At 35.8% G+C, this 22,346-nt stretch overlaps 1 protein-coding gene across 1 annotated transcript in view; it reads left to right on the top strand.

The window, feature by feature from the left end:
• LOC136854172 (tetratricopeptide repeat protein 21B-like) overlaps positions 1–22,346 on the top strand; it is a 41,139-nt gene that overhangs the window by 11,270 nt on the left and 7,523 nt on the right. Inside the window, exons 9-24 of the mRNA XM_067130465.1 lie at positions 2,236–2,326; positions 3,130–3,266; positions 4,140–4,329; positions 4,825–4,934; positions 5,268–5,388; positions 6,826–6,968; positions 8,442–8,635; positions 8,978–9,068; positions 10,173–10,318; positions 10,597–10,744; positions 12,231–12,367; positions 13,633–13,768; positions 13,953–14,100; positions 15,062–15,224; positions 18,496–18,718; positions 18,885–19,079. Coding sequence (XP_066986566.1) covers positions 2,236–2,326; positions 3,130–3,266; positions 4,140–4,329; positions 4,825–4,934; positions 5,268–5,388; positions 6,826–6,968; positions 8,442–8,635; positions 8,978–9,068; positions 10,173–10,318; positions 10,597–10,744; positions 12,231–12,367; positions 13,633–13,768; positions 13,953–14,100; positions 15,062–15,224; positions 18,496–18,718; positions 18,885–19,079 — 2,373 coding nt within the window. The remainder of the gene's footprint in view (positions 1–2,235; positions 2,327–3,129; positions 3,267–4,139; positions 4,330–4,824; positions 4,935–5,267; positions 5,389–6,825; positions 6,969–8,441; positions 8,636–8,977; positions 9,069–10,172; positions 10,319–10,596; positions 10,745–12,230; positions 12,368–13,632; positions 13,769–13,952; positions 14,101–15,061; positions 15,225–18,495; positions 18,719–18,884; positions 19,080–22,346) is intronic.

The following is a 22,346-nucleotide window of genomic DNA, read 5'->3' as shown; positions in this document are numbered from 1 at the left end:
GTACATGGTTCATCTAGTGCTTTGTGGTGTTCAGTTAAGAACCCCTCGGGCCCTGTTGGAGAATGCCCTGGCATTCTTCCTCAGGAATCTCATTTTGAAAGCTCATTCCCTGATTGGAGATAAGGCTTTTTCCTTGTGTGGAGTGAAAGCACTTGAAATCAGAGCTGTAGCAACTTCCTTAGCTTTCAAGCTTAATTTCCCTCTCTCTTCCATACTGCAAGCCTCTTTTTGGAAGTGTCAGTCAGTGTTTGCTTCGCATTATTTAAAAGAAATCGAAACTGTTTATGATAACTACAGTACATTGGGTCTGTTTTCGGTGGCTGGTGTGGTGCTGGGTAAGGAACTGTGGGAGGCAACCTTTCCTATTAATCTTCACCTTGAAACAAGGGTGTTGAAGTTTTTAGGGAGCCTGAGGGTACGTTGTTCCCAGAGTACCCTCCAGTTCTTTTATGGTTGGGTAGCGGTTATTTTTTATTAATGTGGTTTTGGTGACTATGTTTTCTCTGGTCATTTATTTTGTACTGCGCCCAAGGGCAAGGACAACTATTTTTTATCTTTGTGAAGCAATCGGAATTGTCCTTTGCTGCAAGGTACCCACTGAAATAGTAGGCAACTCTTGGCTATACTGCTGCGCCACTATGTGATAAGACGAGCTCCATCCAGAGGCAGTATCTTTTTGCAGTGGCTCGCTTATCAGGTAAGGAATCAACAGGCATTATTTTAATGCTAACAATCTTATCTATTCTCTAATTCTTTACCATTTTTAATGTTTTGGGGTAGATATATTTATGCATCCCATCTCCTGTCAATGTGATAATCAGCAGTGTAATTACTTGGTAAGTTACTTATATAACAATGACATTTTTATGATAAAATAAATTTTTATATATACTCACCAAGTAATTACATGATTGGAGCTCGCCCTCCTTCCCACACATGAATATAAGGGCATAAACAAATTGAAGCCCATTTGCTAGTTGATCCTCTTTCTCCCTGAAAGTGGGCGGGGCAATTCACCAAACCAAAACAAAGTAGTGCGACCCACGAATTTCACAACTTTAGCTGCCGAGCGAGTGAAACTATTAGCAATGTAATTACTTGGTAAGTATATATTAAACTTTATTTTATCATAAAATATATTTTTCATTATTGATTTCAAGGTTATACTCTTTAAATTATTTGAGAAGGGTACAGTTTTTGAGTAATTTCAAGAATGATATGGTTTTTGTTTCATGCAGATTATGTTTTTGCAAGTCTTGAGTATGATATTTACAGAAATTAGATGAAGGGTGGAAAAAAATTATATGGCTTTGCCAATGAAAAGCCATGCAAATGGCTGTTTTCATGTAAATAATAGTCTCCTTAAATTTACAGAAAACAAATCTTGTAGCATATTCTGAACTGTATTGACAAGGAAAAATAACACAATAAAAAATTAAAATAAATTATGGAATACCTACTATCCTGCTGTCTGTGTAGAAATTAAGCATAAAATATTACAAATTGGGTTTAATTGAATAGTAATGTTCTTATGTGCTGGGGTTACATCTTCAGTTGCATCCATTTCTTACCAGGATTTCTGGGCCATTTTTGGCTCCACTATCCATCAACTACAGGAATTGGATTTTTGACATTTAGGACTTTTATATGCTTCATAACCTCTTCTGTTCAGTGCTCCTTCTGAAATTGTGATTTAGGCTAAATGTGATCAGTAGGCTTTTATGAAAAATATACAAAATCACTCAAACTCATTAGTCATAATTTTCAGTCCCCTCCACCCTTCCCCTCACTTTGCTAGATGGCACACAGAAGATTGAGACACGTTATTTGGCTGACAGTGAACTGTGAGCTTTTCATATATGGTAGGATTTCCTCCTTTCAGTTTTTCAAGCAGGTGTAACTGGGTCCATTTTGCTTGAAATGATTGCCAACTATAATCGGTAGGTTTGTATGAAAACTTCCTTTATTGTACTAAAGAAAGTTGCTGACAGTTGTGGTGTCCATAGGCTGGAAAATAAACTGAGATCTCAGAAATAGCATTATATGTGTAACATTTTGTTACACTATATATAAAATGAGAAATGTAGTTCTGTTGTGAATTTGTTTCTTCATGGGTACTAAGTTTATTATTTTTCTTTGGTATTGTAAAAATAAATTCAGCACTTGTATAAATACTATAAATGGAAATACAGTATCTAGTACGTTTTTTACTACCTTATTAGGATTATATTTCAGGTTCAGAGGAGTTTAGGCACCTCACCAGATATTCTGTACCTGTCTGCTGTATTAGGACGCATGAAGAATCAGCCCTCGGAGAAAATTTTAGGTGAATAGAAAATGTTAATTTTTTGCAGTTGAGTTCTTTTTGCATACTGTAATTAGGTTTTCAAGTTTCACTGTACTGTACAGGCAGTCCTCGGTTATTGGCGGGGGTTCTGCTCTGAGGAAATGATGATAACCAAGAATCACCACTAACCGAAAATCGGCGATTTTTGGGCTTTTTCAGCGAATTTTGTGGCTTATCGACACCGAAAAAGTGCCGATTTTTTGTTATTGGCACCTCTGTTAGGTATGTATTGGCACCAGTACCCAATTATCAGCACCGATAAGTGGAAATCGGTGATTTTCGGCACCGAAAATTGCCGATTTTCGTCGCTAGACAAGCACTGTAAAACCAGATCGCCATTAACCGAGCCCGCCGTTAACCGGGGACTGCCTGGACTGAGTTACAACCCTTTAATCCAGTGGTTCTTAACCTGGGGTACCTGAAACCCCACGGGTATGAAACCTTAAACCTGTGGGTACGAGACATGATAGCCAGCAAGGTTTGTATCACTAATCCCTTTCATATGTTTATATTCTATTTATATTGGATGGGGGTACAAGAAAATTTTCTGAGATATCAAGGGGTATGGGCACTGAAAAAGGTTAAGAACCACTGCTTTAACTATACCACAATAAAGTAAAAGTATTTGTTTAAAGTGGCACCAAAAGGAGCATTGTAACATGAAAACATCTTTACAGATAGTCAGACGTGTACATTTAAGCTATTATTTATCACACTCCTAGCTCTGGGATATGAAGAACTTGCAAAGGCCTACTATCTGAGAGGGTTAATATCAATTTCAGAATTGTTGAATGAGGCTATAGAGAACCACTTCAAAAGTTACCGCACCCTGTCTTTTGGAGCTACTTACCTTGCAGCCTTAAATCCAGATTTCCTCCTCCTGATTGCCAATGAGGCCTTGCTGTACGTTCCTAATCAAGTAAGTTTTGGTTTTTATTGTATTTATATATTTTCTTTGTAACTATCCTTAACAATAAGACAAAGTATAATTTCCCCATACTGCATGGGAAGACTTCTGGGACTGGAGTTGTGGTTTCTTCATGGGTGGGTTTGCAGTAATTTCAGGCATCATTATAACTACAGTAATGCCCTATTATTTCTCAAATATGAGTGGGCTTCTTTGTCAGCTGAAGATAATTAGAAGATTGATCGAGTTCCATAGCTGATGTACTGTTGTTGATCAGTAATACTAGATGCAAGTTGAGTGGCTAATAATAGTAGATCATAATAGTCCATTTATCAGGTACCTGCAATTGCTGAATGGTAATGACAGCTAACAGAGATGTGAGATTCTGTGTGAGCAGTTGCTTGGGACTTCAAGATAGCCTAGTTAATAGTGAAACAGTTTAAGGGTACTAAGTGAAATATATCTGAAAGTAGTTATTGTTGTTAAAGTGGATTCACTTCATTTACATTGTATGAAAGGTTGGTTACAACCACTATTTTGCAAATATTACAAATACAAACTTATGAAATATATATTATGTCAAAAAAGATTTAAAACCAGAACCATTGCAGTGGACATCACATATGTACAAGGTCTTAGAGCTTATTTGGTTACCCAAGAACCAAGTGTTATTGCTTAATGCCTGATAACTGAAGTATGCCAGATTTGCCTTGAGCACAGGCAAAAACAATTTGATTGTTCTTAGCACATAATTATAGATCTGTGATTAAAAAATTCTTAGAAATGTCACTGACTTCAGTTCTAAATGTCATTGTTTATACATTTGAATTGAGCTTGTTAAAATGCCAGGTTATATTTTATACTGATTTTTCTCTCTGTTTTTAGCCTAGCCCAACTGGTGCTGCAGGAAGTAATATGCCTCCAATAATGAACCGTATTTTACTGGTTTTAGAAGCTATCACACGAGCTTGCCCTGCTTTGTTAGCAGCTCTTATACTGTCAGCTCGAATTAAGTTCATAACTGGTGATGTAAAAGCAGCAGCAACTTCTTTGCAAAATGTGTTAGATAATATTGGTAAGTGTGTCGCATTTAATACTTGTAATTAACATGAATAAATATTATTTTTGCAGATGGGTTTTGCTTGTAACAGTCAGTCTTATATTGCTCATTTTAGTTCAAATTAATATTAGGCCATCAGTTTGTACAACTTGTGTGATTGTTTTTGTTGGGTAGCCCTTTGTGATATTTGCAACACACAAGTTCATCGCAAGTAAAAAATCCTTAGAACCAAGGTAGATGGTGCTAATGGTGACCCTCTATTCAAGGTTAGAACATTTTTTACATGCCTATAGTTATCATCCAGTATTGCAAAGTTGTGTAACAAGAACATTACATTTATTCCTTAGGAGATATGTGATGTGGGAAGGAATTAATGAAAATGTTCATTCATGGTATTTTTGTGCAAACTGGAGCAATGAAATCTCCATGTAAACTGTTTTTTGCACAAAAGATTAAACTGTAGGAATATCATTCTAACTAACAGCTACACATCTCATCTTTTACTCTTAGATTCCACTAGTGCAGAAGCCCATTTATTGATGGCACAAATTCAGCTCCATCAAGGAAATTATAAGCAAGCGCAACTCTCTTTGGAAGTAGGCCTTTCTTACAATTTTGAAGTAAGTAAAGACAAAAGTAGTGAGACAAAAATAGTATTTTTTCGTATTGTTGAAATATTGCTGATCATTCAAACTTTTGGTAAGACTTGATGTTTTCCAAGCTCATATCAAAGAAAGTGGTTGTTTTTAGATTTTTAAAAGTTAAATTCCATTTTCCATTCATTTAAAAGATAATCTTTTGGATGTTAAGAAATTAGAATAACAATGGTTTTTATTATATTGAGTGCTTAGGTTTAAAAACTAGGCAGAAATTATACACTGTACAAAAACATACAAGTATCCATGTAGCTTTTGCTTAAAGTTGTTAATGCTTCAGTAATTAATTTCTTAAAGGTGCGAGAGCAGCCTACTTATCATCTCGTACGTGCAAGAGTTTTGAAAAAAGAGGGCCAATATGCTGAAGCTATAAAAACTTTGAAGTCCTGTCTCAGCCTTGCTAATACAAGACCAACTAGTAAGTATTTAAGTTTTTACAGTAATTTAAAAAGTATATTTAAAATTACTGTAGATTACCTTTTTTGTTTAACCATCTGTTGAATGTTCCAAGAATGGAAATGTGTAATTCCCTCTCTTTACCAGTGGCTGTGTTTCATTACAACCCAAATTTGTGTCCTGAATGTTCCCGATTTTTTTGTCAGTCAGACAAGAAAGTTGTCTCACTGTGCATGGACCCTTTAGATTTCCAGTTCTGTCTTAACCAGTAACTACTTTTTTCGTTACTTTGCAGAGGGTTGCTGTTCAGTGTTTGCTAATAATTCCTTTTCCATTTTTAACGTTCATCATTCATTTCAGTCCTTTTTCACGTAATTGCAACCAGTAAGAGATAAAGACATGATGGGTGCATTTAGTTGGTGTACTTTGCAGCCAATGGGATCATCTTTTGGACTGTTGTCTCTATCAGGTACAACTTCCTATAAATGAAATTTTGGTCAACCACAGTACAGGTATTTAGTACTTTTGCAGTGTTTCATCATTCCACCCTGGTTTTCTTGTGTTATGGAAAGTTTTTCTCCTAACAGGGTGAAGAGGTCTTATTAGTGCTCAAAAGTGAATTCTTCTTTACTCCTCTTGAACTTTGGATCTAGTGAGATTATTGGTCTAATGGTAGGCTGTGATTCAAGTTACTTGTTATCTTCAAAGATTTGACCAGTATTGATATGCAAATCATCTATATTCATGGATATTAAAGTCCCATTATCCACTTCAGCTCATTGAACTCATATCTTGTTTAATGCCTTCCAGAAGAGTCTGGTTGCATCAGAGCATTGATTCACCCAAAGAGGGTATTGTTCAAGCTTTCATGGACTTGAAAAAGTGTTCTATTGGGTCTCATCTGTCAGTTTCCCAATAAACTGTGGTGGGGTTGGGGAAGAGATTTCCTAATTCTGGGCTATATGCTTTGGCTTAGCAGCTGCCTTTCTAATTTTGGCTCCAGGAACTGTCAGGGCACTTACGTGGGTCATTAAAACTACTGAAGGTACTCAGTGGTTGGCTGGTAATGACAGCCTCAGCCCTGCAATGAAGCCAAAGCCTACAAGAAATATTAAGTCTGTGAAAATGAAGGATTCTTCTGAGCAGTGTGAATGTTTGCAAGGACAAATATGGCTAATGTAAAGTAATAAGTTTGTTATGAAGAAATGATTTTAAAATAGATTTTTTGCTTTTGTGGATGATTTTTTGTTTTTGAAAGTTTTTAGGTGGGTTTGACTTAATTGAAGTCCTGTAATAACCTCCCAGTATAAAGCTGGTTTTGATGAAAGATAGCCATTGTTTGTTTACATTGATTGAAGTAGTTATTTTACTGCTGAGAATGGCTGAATATGCTAATAAGTGTCACTTTTACAAAAGTGGAAAGCTATTTTTGACAGTTGTTTTTTATTATTCTTTACAGCAACAAAAGGTACCCGTAACAAAGCTGAAATGACCTTGCCAGATCGAGTGTCAATTTTTCTTGAACTCTGTGATGCATACAGGTTGAATAATCAGCCTGAGGAAGCTGCTAAGGTTATGACACAGGCAATGACTGAGTTTCAGGTAAGACATGTTTGTTTCATCTCATACAGCAAATCCCATCATTTGCAAATAGTTAAAATCCCCGAATAGTTAACACCCCCTCCTCAAAAAACGCTTATACTTCCTATCTTGAAAGTTCAAATGCCAAATGTGTTCCTTAAACTAGCATCCTACATCAAATATACCTTAAACTATTATCCTGTTACTGCATTAATCTTTGAAATATTAATATCATTTCAAAGTCGAGAGAGAGAGAGAGCATATCTTTCTATCAACCACTCTCCCTTTCTGTCTATCTATCTATCTGTCTGTCCATCTTTAACATTCTGAGTATCCTTTGGCATGAGAGAGAGAGAGAGAATAACTTTGGAAAGAGAGAGAGAGAAGTTATTCATACTTTAGATATCAAAAGATGGAAATTCATGAATTATGAAGGAAAAAGAGAGACAGATTTTTCAGTATCCATATGACCATCTGTGGGCAACATTACTTCCCCTTCTGGTCAGTATGTCAATATGTCAAGTTAATTGACAGGATACTTGCAACCCCCTCGCTCTGAAGAATCTGAGAAAAAACTGGGAATGATATATATCTGTTTAAAATTTTTAGTAATTTATACAAATGCAAAAAGTTGTAATTATGGCATGGAAAATATGAAAAAAATTAATAACAAAGTAATGTCACATTTATCTATAAAACTACAGTATACAAAACAAATAAACATGTTACATGTGCATAAAAAATCTATCTCAGTGAGAGAGAGAGAGAGAGAGAGAGAGAGAGAGAAAAATCTATCTTAGAGAAACAGAGAGAGAAAGGGAGAGAGAGAGAGACAAACAGAGAAAGGAGAGAGAGAGAGAGAGAGAGAGAGAGAGAGAGAGAGAGAGAGAGAGAGAGAGAGAGAGAGAGAGAGAGAGAAATAAAATAGCCAGATTTACAGTGAAGCTGAAGGGGATGGGATTTAACTAAGAGCCACTACAGCCTTGACAAGGATGCCATTGTCCCCTGACCTAGATGGAACTAGAAACAGCTCTGGCGCCAATCTCACCCCTGACCTCATTACCTCTTAACCTCTGAATTATGACCTCTCAGAGACAATTCAGACTCGGTCATATGGCTGATAAGCTCAGATTTGAAGGAGGAGAGCTTCAAAGAACATAATTTAGATTAGATGTCAGTACTGTTAACAGTTATGTCAAGGATGTAGCTCATTTCCTTTCTCTTGGATTACCAACTTTCATGAGACATGATTAATATTTCCATGCAATGGGTTGTTATTATCTAGTACTTTAACTAGACTGGTGTGTAAAATTCTAAACTCACAGAGCAGGCCTTCATATACATGAAGGCCTGCACAAATTTGTAGATATTTCTTAGTTAGAATTAAGCTAATTCAATATTGCTTATATCAAGGAAGACTTATGTAACTATGAATCCACTCTTGGAGATTATCTTGCTTTATCTAGCACAAGTAAATAATTTTATTTTTTACAGGGAACTGGAGAAGAAATCAGGTTAAATATTGCCAGTGCTGACTTAGCACTGCAGCGTGGGGATGTAGAACATGCATTATCTATGCTACGCAGTATCGGCCCTGGACAACAATATTATTTGGAGGCAAGAGATAAAATGGCTTCTATTTATCTGAACCACTTGAAGGATAAGCGTATGTTTGCTTCGTGTTACAAGTAAGTTGTAAATGGCTGAAAGTTGTCCAATATTGAGTAATCAGATAATTATGATCACGGAATTGTTGAGAAGTGTGTCTGTATTGAAAGTTGTTCTTTAATATATTTTCAGTTAAATTTTACTATGGTAATGGCATACATTAAATGTGAGCAGTTCAACTGTATGTATTTGAAATAGATAAACTTAATTTGAGTGGGGATAAACTTGAACTAGACAGCTAGTAAAGTAATAGTTCAAAAGAAAATAGGATGATAGAGTTCAATTGCAACTTTTTTATTTCTCTCGCCTGGTTCATCCATAATGCATGTTGTCCTGTTGCATTCATTTTTGCACATTTACAGAGAGGTGGTAGAGAAGAACCCTACGCCACAGAGTTATTTGCTTCTTGGAGATGCCTACATGTCTATACAAGAACCTGACCGAGCTATTGAGGTAAATCTTTGCTGTTTGAACTTTGTGCTGCTTTCAGTATGATCTGAAAGCATATTCTTGATTGTTCCTTTGAGAAAACTATCAGATATCAGTAGAATATAAAGGAGTTTGATTATGAAATAGTATTTTTATTTCCAATTCTATAAAAGAAATTTTTAAAATACACTATAATTTTTTCATATACAAATCAAAGTTTTTAATGTAACCTTATTAGTGATATTAGTTGAACAAGGCTAGAGTAAAATAATTGTAATTTGGACCTAATGGGATAGATAAATTTGATTTGCAGTTGTCTAGAAGGACAGAAGTGACTCAGAGAGGTTGAGTTTAGTGGAAATAACTTCATTAACTTGTAGTTGCAACGTCAGTCTGTGTTGCTGAGAATCAAATTACACAAATATGAAACATGGTTTTTATAATGGGTATTGCAATAACAAATATCTGTAATATTGCATTTTCATATCTGGGAAAATACCACATTTTTATATGGTAAATAACATATTAAAGAAAGGATGGGATTGAGGGAGATGTCACAGTTTGATGAACTTCCATTTAAACATTGGTCAAGCTTCATTAGGAAAGCTGAGCCAAAGGTAATGAAAGTAGTGTAGGTCTCTGGAGTTTCTAAGTAGCAATGTTAATTCTCATTTAGATGATCATATTCAAATATTATTCATTTTAGTAGACAAAAATGGGTCCGTGCTGAGGTGATAAAACTTACAAAGCTAACAAATAGTTAAGCAAAAAAAAAAAATCTTATTCTCTCAGAAATCAGTAGTCTGATAGTACGGAGATAGTGGTAGAAAGCAGGGATACAGTCTCCAGTATAAGTGATACCAGTCACAGAAAGTAGCCTGCTTCTCAGGGAAGAAGTTAATTGTAGACTATCATATTGACATACTGTAGAAAGCTTTGTAGTTGTTTTTGGAAATCCTATATGATGCTGGTTTCACTGAATATCCTACAAAAATAAAGCTTCAACATCAAGTGGTTCACATGTGAATTATGTGTTTTTGTGTCAAGAAATAGTGTTGTTTAAAATTGATGCCATTTAATATGTCTTGTAGATTTCATGGAAATATTCTGTCTTGTTGGTTGTCACAGGTATATGAGCAAGCACTGCAGCGCAATCCCAGAGATTCTGTTTTGGCATGTCGTATGGGGCAAGCTTTAGTGAAAACACATCAGTATGGAAAGGCAATTAATTATTATAAGGAAGCTATAAAGACAGGAAGTAGTAATCAACTGAGGTATGATTCCTTATATGTATGTGCATAGGTCTTTCATGTAATACTTTATACTTGCAAACAGACTTTATGGATTTAGAAATAAGTCTAGAATCTTTGAAGTCATATTGAATATGAATTTAGCTTGTAATTTAAAAAATTATCTGGGTACCAAAATATTTGGTGCTTGTGTAATTTTATTTCTATGGTTTATTGCCAGTTTTAGGTTCCTTAGAATAAGAATGATCTTTTGTACAAAAGAACTACATAGTGTTTCAACATTTTGTATTCACTTATTGCAGGTATGATTTAGCGGAATTGCAGATGCGTTTGAAGCAGTTTGACAAAGCTGAAAAAACTATATCACAAGCATTTGAAGTAGAGCAGCAGAATCAACTGGATCTCACCTCAATGTTAACACAGGCAAAACTTCTTAACCTTTTAGCCAAGGTATTGGAATTCTTTTTGTAATTTTTTTTGAATTTTGGTGTATGGCACTAACAGTACCAATTGAATGGTTTCGTTCACCTACAGTACGCAAACAAATCTTAGTTTAGCATCAAATGAGATCAGTTGAACAAAGAAGTCCTGAGTTTTCCTTAATGGTTAACATCCTTCTGTAGAAGGAGCACCTTACTCATGGTTTCACAGTTTTTGTTGGTCTATTCTGATGAGGACAAAGTGGACTGCTTTAATTTTCAGCAACGGTAATGTTTTCCTTTGTATATTTTGTGGGTGAATTTGGTACAGAAATATGTACTTATATCATTAGAATATTTGACCAACATGGTGACTATCTCAGTATACTGTGGATAATTTTTAAAAAGAAGTGAGCAAATGTCCAGTTTTTTTGCCCTGGACAGCTTTTCTCTTTGAAAGGCATTATCTTTCATTGTCTTAGTAACTTGGTGGATTATTGGGTATCAAGAAAACCTTTGTTCACTGCATTTTTTTTTTCATGAACTTGTGGGCATTGATTAAATTGTCGATAAAATTGAAAAATGTTTCCGTAGTCCAAATCTTAAGACATTTACTTGTGTATTTTTACTATACTTTTGAGAACTTCTCCTTATCCGTGTCTTATACAGTACTAGTTTATGCAACAGACAGCACTGTTTAGCTTTTAATTTTATCTGTACTTATTGGTTGTTGAGAGATATACATCATTCATGGATAAGTAATTTTTGTTTCTTTTACTGAAAAATGTTTATACAGTATGTTGCTAATTTCTTTGGCAGTACTGCAGTCTTTTATTCCTACAGGCAGGAATGAAGTACTTAAAGTATTTTTGTACCAGTTTGTTCACAAAGATTTTGGGAAGTTTCTGTATGTACCTCTTGTATCCTCTGGGCTAATGACTTTAATTATTGCAGTTGTTAGGAAAAACTTTTAAAGAATATTGAAGCCATAGTAGTAGATTGATGGTAAGTTGTCATTACCAGTCTTCCTTGTTATTAAAGGAAAGACGATGATGGAGAGGTGGTTGCAAATTTTGCCAAGTTTCCAGAATCATACTTCCTGATCACAAGTATGAGAAAGGTATGCAAAATGATATGATGAAACTCTATACCATGACAATGAATTTTAGATTTAGATAGTACCTGAAATATTAGAGATCAAAATTTCAGCTTTATTATTCACAGTTGGATAAGAATTTTGAAGAGCTGTAAATCACCTCCCTTGAAGAAGGTGAAGGTTTGTACTGTACATACTGGGGACATACAAAATTAAGAACCATTTTTCCTTAGAGTTCCTTATTTCCAATCCTTGTGATTGGTTTCTTTTCAGCAGCTGCTGCAACTCAGCCAGGCATCTCCTGACAAAAGTGACATTATGAATTGTGGGCTCTCCCTAGTGAGGAATACTTACCAGAGAGAAAGACTTAAGACATATTTTCAACTGATGGCTCCTTTTCAAATATTTTACCATTTTACAGGTACATGAGCGGAATGGCAATTATGAGGAAGCTCTTAAAGCTCTTGGCAAAGGGAAAGATATTCAAGTTAAAGTACTGAAACGAGCTCAAGTAGAGTTACCTGACACTGTTGCAGAGCAGAGACAGCTTGCAGGAAGGTGTGTTTCCTAATTAAGTTGACTTTTTCCAAGTACAAGATGTCATTGTTTGTGATAATTTTCTACTTATTACCTATTTCAATATTCAGTGATTGGGTATCATAATCTGGATTCAAATAAAAAATTAATTCTTTAGATCTACCTTATGTGTTGGCATATAAGGCAACTCTGTGTGAAAGACAACCCCCAATTTTTCATGTAAAAATGTAGGTTTAGAGGCATGTTCGCCATATAAGATGACCCCAATTTTTTAAATTAAATAACACTATCAGCTGATGTAAGCATAAGCAGTGGTGAAGTTGTTGAAAGAGAAATAATGGTACAGTATACTAATATTTTATTTGCAACAAGTAAAACATTTTAAAAACATTTTTAACAATTAAAATGTTACAAATTCATTATCATGTTCATCATGGGATATCATAAGTTTGTTGATGACACCTTGTGATATATTTGTAAGTAAATCATCATACGGATCAAATTCTTAATCTGATGGTGCGTCAGTTTCTGCTTCTTCTTCCTTTGCAAAGTTTACTGCTTTTAACTTGAACAAAGCTTCATATTTCCTTCTTTCATTTTTACCGATAACTGTATTTGAATAATGGTACCTGGATAAAGCTAGTAACAAAGTGAGAGATTGCGCATCCTAATATTTAATTATGATAATTACCAATGGTAATTACTTTAATTACAGTTTTTTCATTTACAGCATTGATAGTTGTGTTGCTAGTGACTTACTTGAATTTCCTATGGTTTTTACCGTTGTTTGTTTACAGTGTCGATAGTTGTGACAGTAGTTAACTATTGACACAACTATTGACACTTCAGGGGTTAGCCTATCATTAAAAATCTTGGCAGGATTCAAGGTTTGCTTTTTATACTTCCCGTAAAAGACAACACCCCATTTTGGGGGAGATTTTTTAAGGTTAAAAAGTTGCCTTATACGATGGCATATATGGTATATTTTCTTCTATTTATCTTTCTTAGAAGTGTATCTGCCCATATCCAAGACTTCATGGGGCCATTAATTTTTGACAGGTGTTTAAAATCCAGATTTTGAAGCAGTAAAAAATATTCCATTTTATTTGTCAAGTTAGTTGCAAGTTCTGCTTGAAACTGCCCTCATTTGTGGTCTTCAAATATCCCCAGACATTATACTTTTCATTACAGATAGACAAGAAAATCAATAGTACCAAAGTTGTTTTTTCTTCTGTTGCATACTAAGAGGAACTCATCATGGAATAATCTCAGCAATTTCTTTCTAGTATGTGTGCAAAAATGGCAGAATATGCAGCCAACCAGAGAGAGTTTGAAAAGGCTATAAAATTATATAAGGAAGCACTTCAGCATGATCCAGAGAATGCCTCTATTCTTTTGGCTTTAGCTAAGCTCTATATGCAAGTAAGCATTTTCTGTAATTGTATATAATGAATGGTCAAATGGCTAAATTTTATCGAATCAAATTTGTGAAGAGGATATAAGTCAGCTCAGACAGAATTTACCATTTTTGTAAGCAATACACATGATCAATAGATAATCACATTTAGTCATAAAGTTGGAGCAATTTTTCTCTTTTTCATGACAGATCAATGACTTAGATCAGTGCCAGTATACTTGCATGACACTCTTGAGGACGGACAAAGAGAATAATAACGCCACTGTGATGATGGCTGATCTTTCATATCGCAGAAATGAATATGACACTGCAATGTTCCATTTTCAGCAACTACTTGGTAAGTTGAATTATTTTTTTTATACATATTCAACATTTTGAGCTCACACCAAAGTTTTAGTTAGATGTAGAATTGAATTGTAGGGCACTAGTTTTTTTATGCATCAGCCTGCTCCAAGGAGGGAAAAACATTGAGTCCTGATGTGGAGTCTCTCATTTATCAATATATACTGTAGTAGTAATACCAGAGACATTAAACATCTGTAAACCATCAGCTAGATTCCAAAGGGTGTCAAGTGTATTTGACAGTTCTCTGTAGGGGCCACTTGTGGGAATTCAAATAACTTAATCTGACTCTTTCACTTTCGATGAGCATGAGTGTTGTTCCATGACCTACAGTTGTTTTAGAAAGTGGACCAACAAGTTTAATGTGGCAAAACATGATTAATTAATAAAGACAAAGTAGGAGGGACTGGAGTTCCCGCTGAAGGATAATCTTTTAGGTCAGTGATTAAATGGGGGGGAGAAAAAACAGAAATCTAGGAAAGGCCAAGAGTCAGGCTTGGTTGTGTATTCCTGAGTAGTAGAAGCTAGAGAGAGTTGAGAGTCACATCTATGTTGTGAGGCATTTTGCAGCCTAAGTAATTTTTCCAAAAATGTCATTGTTTTGGATTTAGGGTATAATCTTTTGAGAAAACCTAGGATAATACACATATCTAAATTTAATTGTTTATACCATAAACTTGTGCCAAAACATTATTTTAGCAACAAAACTCATTAACTTGAAATGTATATAGGTAGCTCTTCTAGTAATTTTTTTCATATAAGGAAGATCTAGGTAGACTGGAATATTTTGTGCTATATTGAAATATTTTGTGCTATATTGACAGAAAGTTATTTAGAATAACCTCTTGGTTCCTATAGATGTTATACAGTTGTAACATATATCAGAGTTATTATGCATATGTATTCCAGGTACAGTAATGGTATTTTATTCTTCATTACTTTACGCTTTGTTTTAGACCGTCGACCAGCTTATTTCCCAGCTCTTGCTCGCCTTATTGAAGTAATGAGAAGGACCGGGACTTTGGATGAAGCAGCTCCATATTTAGAACGTGCAGAACAAGCTACGTTAAGGCCCACCACTGATTCTGGATTTAATTTTTGCAAAGGTTTATATGAATGGTGAGGATAACACATCCACATTTTATTAGATTTTTTGTATAGCTTTTATGATCCTGTTTGAATAACAGTAAAATACAGTAGCATTTTGAGGAGGTTGAATATTGTGTAATAAATGTTTGTTGTATAATAAGCAATGGACATTAATATTGGATACAAGGTATTGCAATTGGTTTCCATAGTTTATGGATATGGCAGGTAACTTACAAATACTGTACAATTGAAGCCTGTGTAGTATTTAAGAACCTTATACTTTTCAACATATACATGCTGCTGCCCAGTGTGCATCACATTAGCTCACTGTATACAGCAATCTTCTTTAAGGCAGTCTCCAGTTAACAGAAAACCAAAAATCGTCAATAACTGGAACATCACAATACAGTCCCCGGGGGGGATGTTACCACGCCCGAATACTTAGAACTCTTCTAAAAACACTTACACAAAAAATAAAAATGCTTATACAGGTATTATCCTACTTACGATGGGGTGAGGTTCCAAAAAAACCCCATCGTTTGTTGGAAAAAATGTATCTCAGATATAGCCTAGCCTACACTAGGGACATGTATACATATTTAGCCCAAATATATTCTATCATATATGGTATAGTAATTAATATCAGCTAAAGGTTCATGCAGAGTGACTTACGATAATTCAATACAAAGAGAAATTGAATAACAAACAAGAATTAGCTTAGCCTACGTTGCACTGTACTCTATATTCACATATCGATTATACAAACGTCAACATAACGAAGAAATGCATCTTTTCCATGGATCTTTAAAAAATGTTATGCCTTAATTCACTGTATCCAATAATATTGTATATATTCTTATATTGGTTTTATATTGTAAATTGCGTCACAGCAATTTTTGATGCATTTTAAAGTTCAAGCGCTTTTCTTGCTTCTAGTTAATAGATAACTAGATACTTTATTTATATGGGGCAAGGTTATTTTTACGAAATGTTTTAAGTCAAAATATAACTTAAATATGTCTTGTTGTTAAATTAATATAGCTATTTTTTTTTTTAATAGATGATGTTGGCCGTTTGGGGGCATTTGTTTTGTTTTAAAAAATCAAGATTCCGTTCGCTATTTTCACTTGATTTCATTGTAATACAAGCTTTAAGTATTTATCGTTTATCGGCGTAAAAATAGCAGTAATGTGTTCTTTCATGCCCAGTAGTTTTGATTACAATACTTTCTCTCCAATTTTAATTATGGTCGAGTTTCGTCCATGTTGCCGATGCACGATAGTTTATAGTCATTAGCAGCTTGAACATTTGTTTTCTCAGCTTCAACAACTTGGGATAATTTTTACAGTACTGTATATTTCCTTGCCGATCTTTTATCCATACCGAATAAAGGGTATAATGTAAAAATATTATCATTCTATATAACATCATTTGTACTATAATCGGTAATTTGTTTGACGATGGTTGAAATACAAGCAAAAAGATGGTGATAAACAAAACAACAGTTTCTCAGTCGGTTGTTTATGGCTGTATGCACTTACGCAAGAGTATAACGTTATTAACAATACTTTTATCATTCCCTGTTACTCTTTTTGACTAGAAGATGGGATATGGAGTTGGAGGAAAAGAAGATGGTCTATTGTAATTTGGTCTCTCGCTGCCTGTGCCTGAGCAAAATTTAAAAAATATTTCATAAATACTGTTGTGTCGGTATTAATTGCATACCCCATTGCAAAATTGAATTATTGTAAGCTGAACTATCATAACTTGAGCACTACCTAAGTATTTTAATAGTTTTATCACAAAAAGTGCATTTAATCATGAAAATGTGATGAAAATACTGTAATTAGTGAATATTTCTCAGTGAAAAATACTATGAATGGGCGGATTTTCAGCGAATAATGCATATATATGTTCCATAGAGAAATCCGCGAATAGGTGAGTCCGCGAATCATGAAACCGCGAATACAGGGGGGGTTACTGTAATTATGGTAATAAATGATGTTTACAACGCCGAAAGTCCAATTGGTGTCAATAAACTGCTTACCAACGCCGATAAACCGCTTACCAGCATCGAAAATTGCTTACAGACGCCAATAAACCGCTTACTGGTGCTGAAAATCTGGTTAACGACGTCATTAGCCAAGCGTCCTAAAACCGAAACACTGGTAACTGATGCCACCAATAAGTAGGGACTGCCTGTATTATGATAAATTAGTTTTACCAAACCACTAAGGGACATTTGTAGACTCAGGGCTCACCCAAAGGATTTGTTTTTGATGTGAAAATTGGAGGCAACTACAGTTTGCAACTACAGTTTAAGAAGTTGGATAGCAGAAGAGGTTGAAGAGAATGGATTAAAAATAAAGGCTACTGGTCTGAAGGTATGTGGTGAAGTACCATACACAGTGTGGCACATGCACACTGTAAGTAGTAACCCATTTGTATTCATATCACCCATGGCTGCATGTTAGTACAAAATATTTTAAGAGTGCAAAGGATGGAATAAGTCAAAGCAGAATTATACAGACAAAGTTTTAGGATGACAGAAAAGAAAGGAGCTGTAACATTATTAAAGAAAGGTATTTAAAACCAAATTATACAAAAGAGGTGAGGGATATGAATTATAAGAGAAAGGATGAAGGCATCAAAGTTATTTCAAAACATCTAGACGTGAACTGAAGAATGGGTTGTGGCTTAAGGAAATCACACATACTCCCAACAACCTTGTCATCGTTTTGCATTCAGAAATAATAGGGTTAGTACAATGAAAGCAAAGATTATGATGAAATGCACATGATATGGAGACGGGTGCATGCAGTTCCCTATGGTGCCTAGCCAAAATCGGGTAAATGAAGAGAGAACCAACTTTTAGTTGTGTATCTTCATAACAGTTGTCTTATTCATGTGTGGATGAAATATATTTACAGATCTTAATGCAAATAGATATAAATGTTTACCATTATCGTTCCACAGTGAGTTTTATATGCACATTATAGATGTTTTTTATGCTGCAACATCCAGAGCATAGGTCTTTCACAAATACATAATTAAATAACTAACAGCAAAGGTATCAACTTCTGAATAATGTATTTATAACTGCTGTTTTCTTTTGATGTCAATTTTAAAATGTACCTTCAAATCAGCTTACAAGTTTTAAGACCTCTAAGGGAGAACATACTGAATAACCAAATAATTCATTAGCATAAAAAAAGGTAACAGTTTCAGTATTTCTGCTTTCTCGTATTGGCTGTCATATTTGTTCAGAGTAATAGTTTGATTTTTATCTTTACTTGTCTAGGTATCTTGGAAATCCAAATTCTGCTCTTAAGTATTTTAACAAGTCCCGTAAGGATGATGAATGGGGGCAGCGAGCTATTTACAACATGATCGAGATCTGCCTCAATCCTGATAACGACACTATTGGCGGAGAAACATTTGAATCTGTAGATGGAGAAGTAACCCAGTCAGGAGCTAGAGACACTCTGGACATGGCTATACGAACTGCAGATAAGCTGCTCAAAGTAAGGTTATTCATATTGTGTGAATGTGTAAATTAGGGAAGTTTTTAATTCAGTAGGTCATTAAGTTTTTATTATTTTCAGTTTTAAATTTTGATATAATAACCAGCTGTCTGAACATGGTCTTTGAAATTTCCTGTCACAATGATTTCCTTAAATACATTTTCAGGAACTACGTCCTAAGCCCGGAGATCAGCAGGTTAGCTTGCACATCCTTGGCAACTTCCTCCTCCTTGCTACAAAACAGAAAGCAAATTCAGAACGTGCTTTACAAGAATTTATGAATATTGCTAGTCAAGAGAGCTACAAAGATCATGTAGGAGCAATCCTTGGTATGGCTACTGCTTACATGATATTGAAGCAGGTAAATCTTCTCGTAATGTCATGTAGTTTAGTGTTTTCTTACACTGATACTAACCTTTGCTTTATATCAGGTTTAACTGCCAGTGTAACAGTCTAAAGTAAACACAAAATTAGCAAGTTCGGTGTTGACCTTGGTGTCACTGATCTTTTACTTTAGCTTTGTGATATTTCAGAAATGACTACAACAAGAATTCTTGATAATTAAATGATAAATGGTATCCATGAATGGAAAAGCATTCATGGGCAGAGATGTTTAAAGGGTCTCTTGTCCGTAACAAATTGTACAGTAAATCATATTACTTTTACTTGTTAAGCACAAACCCACTTGTGTGAATCCGCAGACACTCCATTACGTATTAGTAGAAAAAGACTTGCTACTATCTGTGATATGGTGTAAAGCTTGTTTCCTTTGGTTCCTGTTGGGAGATGGAATAATATATTGTGACTGTTGACTGGTTCACAATTGACAATTTTTCATTGTTTTGGGTTCCACCTCAATCCAGGGACAGGGGCTCTCATCAAGGATGTGTATTCTTTTCTACTCTGTCCCTTGTTTCTTCACTTCAGGAAGAGTTTGATTCCATGAAGAAGCCCCTGCATGTGATGCTTGTCATTGCCAACTGGCAAGAGTGGTTGTTGGGAGCCACTAGCATTCTCTTTTTAAGTAGCTCAAAGGCCTCCAGAGTTCTTTTGAAGTTAAAGACTCTTGTCTTGGTGGGTAAAACTTCTATTTTATCAATAGAAATTATTTGTGTATCATTTAGTCACTACTGTCTACAAGAAAAAGTTGCACTTCTGAAAGTCTGTCAAACTCTTCATATTTTCAGGCTCTACATGCGATCTGGATCCCATTATTTTTCCAGCAGGTATGGTCAAGGTTCTTACTGGGAAACTTGACTTCATCACCAGTAGAGTAGCTTTGGAAAATCTGGAGCTTCACTCCTTCATGGTGTCCATTCCAGTCTCTACTAGAGTAGCATTGGAAAATCTGGGAAGCTCCACTCTGGTTCATTCCAGTGTCCCATTAGAGCAGAAATGACTGCCAGACCAATTAAGTCTCCCCACACCAAAAATTCCTAAAACAAGAGGAAGGTGTTCATTCTGAGGGGCTGAGGAGCTAAGGCCACCTTTATCCACCAGAAACACTGAGGAAATACATTAGCTTTAGCCCACATTTTGGCCCTAACTCCATTGGAGTCTTGTTTCTGAAAATCCTGTCATTTCTAGAGAAGAGCCTTTTCCTCAGTGTCACAGCCAATTCCCTTCTAATTCTTATGCTCAGATCTCAAAAGTTTTGTGCCCTAAACTGCACGATAAGGCCAACAATGGAGAAATGGGTGATTGAGGAGGTTTTAGCAATTTATGGGGTGTCTGCCCATCATTGACTTAAAGCTGGATGGAAATGGTGGCCTCAGTTCAGCACTTCATCTGGAAAAGAGATTACTAGTACTTTGAATAGGTAGAACTGACGTGACACATACTACCATGCTTTAGTACGTATATTATCTATAATTCTTTGTTTCTCATGGAACAGGAATGTCTGTCAATTTCAGGTCTTCTGCTTTGGTTGCCACATTGCCACAAGGATTTTAGTAGTCTTGGCTCCAGTTGGTGTATGAGCTCATGGCCATAGCATGGCTCTGTAAATACTAGGACAACTGTTTAGAGATGGTTTCCTCAGCATCAGAATTCATTATTATTGACCATACAGGATTGTTTTGCCAGGACATTTGCAAAGACTGTGCCAGCACTGGAAAGCTTGCCCTATGGATCTACTTGTGATACACTTGAACAAGGTGTCAGGCTACTGCTTGGTGCTGGTAAACCCAGTAGCATGGAATATAAACACCTTCATACACAAATAGGGATGCCTAGAGCTGTACGCTCTTTTTCCTTTCAGTTATTAATCCTCATGATGACCCTTAGTGCTCTTCTGTGATATGAAGTAAGCTTCAGTGCCAGCCCCACTTTTGGAGGTTCCACAAGGAACCTAGAAATGGTTGACTTTCACTCTTGGAAGGTATCAAGCAACTCCTCCCTCAAGAATATTTTCAGTAGAGGTAGGTAGCTGTAGTCATCACTAAGCCCTGTAGACCCTGCTGTAACTGTTGTTTTTGAAGGAGCTTTGACCCTGTCATATCTTGTTCCAAATAGCTGACTTCTTGGTTTTTCTACAGTGGTGGATATCTGTATTTGCCATCAGTGGATACAGGTTTGCTTTATCACATCCAAGTTTTGGGGTATTGATTCATGTGCCTATCTGGAATTGAGAAGGACATGCCAGCATTTTGAGACATTTTTTCAAGATCTGTTAAGCCTTCCAGGTGGGCTCTCCCCTTAGTCTTGAAGAGCTTGACATTAATGCCTTAGTAGAATTCACCCTGAGGACCATTTTTATAATACTGTATAGCCTTCCCTTTTACAAGGCATGTCAGTGTATTTGATCAACAATGCAGCAGCAACACTCTGGGAACTGGCATTACATCAGTCTTTCTTTTGTATCTTTCCCTATCCGGAACCCTAGGAAGGGGCGAAAGGGAGCAGCGATAGAGACGTGCCAGTATGCGTCTTTCAGATCTACAGAAACTGTCCAGGTCCCTTTTGGAATGACTGAACGCACTTGGGCAATGGTAGTCATCCGAAACTTTTGGCAAACAATGTACTTGTTCACTGTTGATAGGTCAAGGACCACTCTTTGTTCAGAGGAATCCTTTTTGGGAACAGTGAAGAGACGTACTTGGTGGTGAATATACACATGTTTCTCTGTGGCACCTTTGATAGGGCCTTCTGCACGTAATCTTCCACTAATTGGATAGGTGACCCCCTGGAGCACCGGATTCTGTTGATGTCCAGGAGACGTCTCTCGCATCCATGGTTAGAAACGGGACTAGTCAGTACTTGGATAAGTGACCTGCTAGAAACTTCAGATGCTGTTGACACCTAGGAGACATCTTTCGCATCCATGATTCAAGTCTTGGGCTGACAACTTCCCGTTGTTTTGCCTGACTTGTTGGAAGATCAACAATACCTCCAAACTAAGTTCCAGCAACTTATTTTTGGTTCCACTCAGTCAAGAAGCAGTTTCTAGGAGCTCCATTTCTTTTGCCTTCATGTAGTTACACTCCTCCTGTGAGGAGTGGGAGATGTAAGATGTAAGCAGTAGGTACAGCTGCTGTAATTACCAGTTGATCCACAACCTGAGGAGAGAATATTATGTGGATCTTAAGACAGTTTCAGGAGTCTGTGTCCGAATAGGCACTCCTTTGAT

The sequence above is a fragment of the Macrobrachium rosenbergii genome, chromosome 28 (genome assembly GCF_040412425.1).
Source record: "Macrobrachium rosenbergii isolate ZJJX-2024 chromosome 28, ASM4041242v1, whole genome shotgun sequence".
NCBI classification, from domain to species: Eukaryota; Metazoa; Arthropoda; class Malacostraca; order Decapoda; family Palaemonidae; genus Macrobrachium; species Macrobrachium rosenbergii.
Note: the sequence above shows the minus strand (reverse complement) of the source record. Positions and strands in the feature narration are given on the sequence as shown.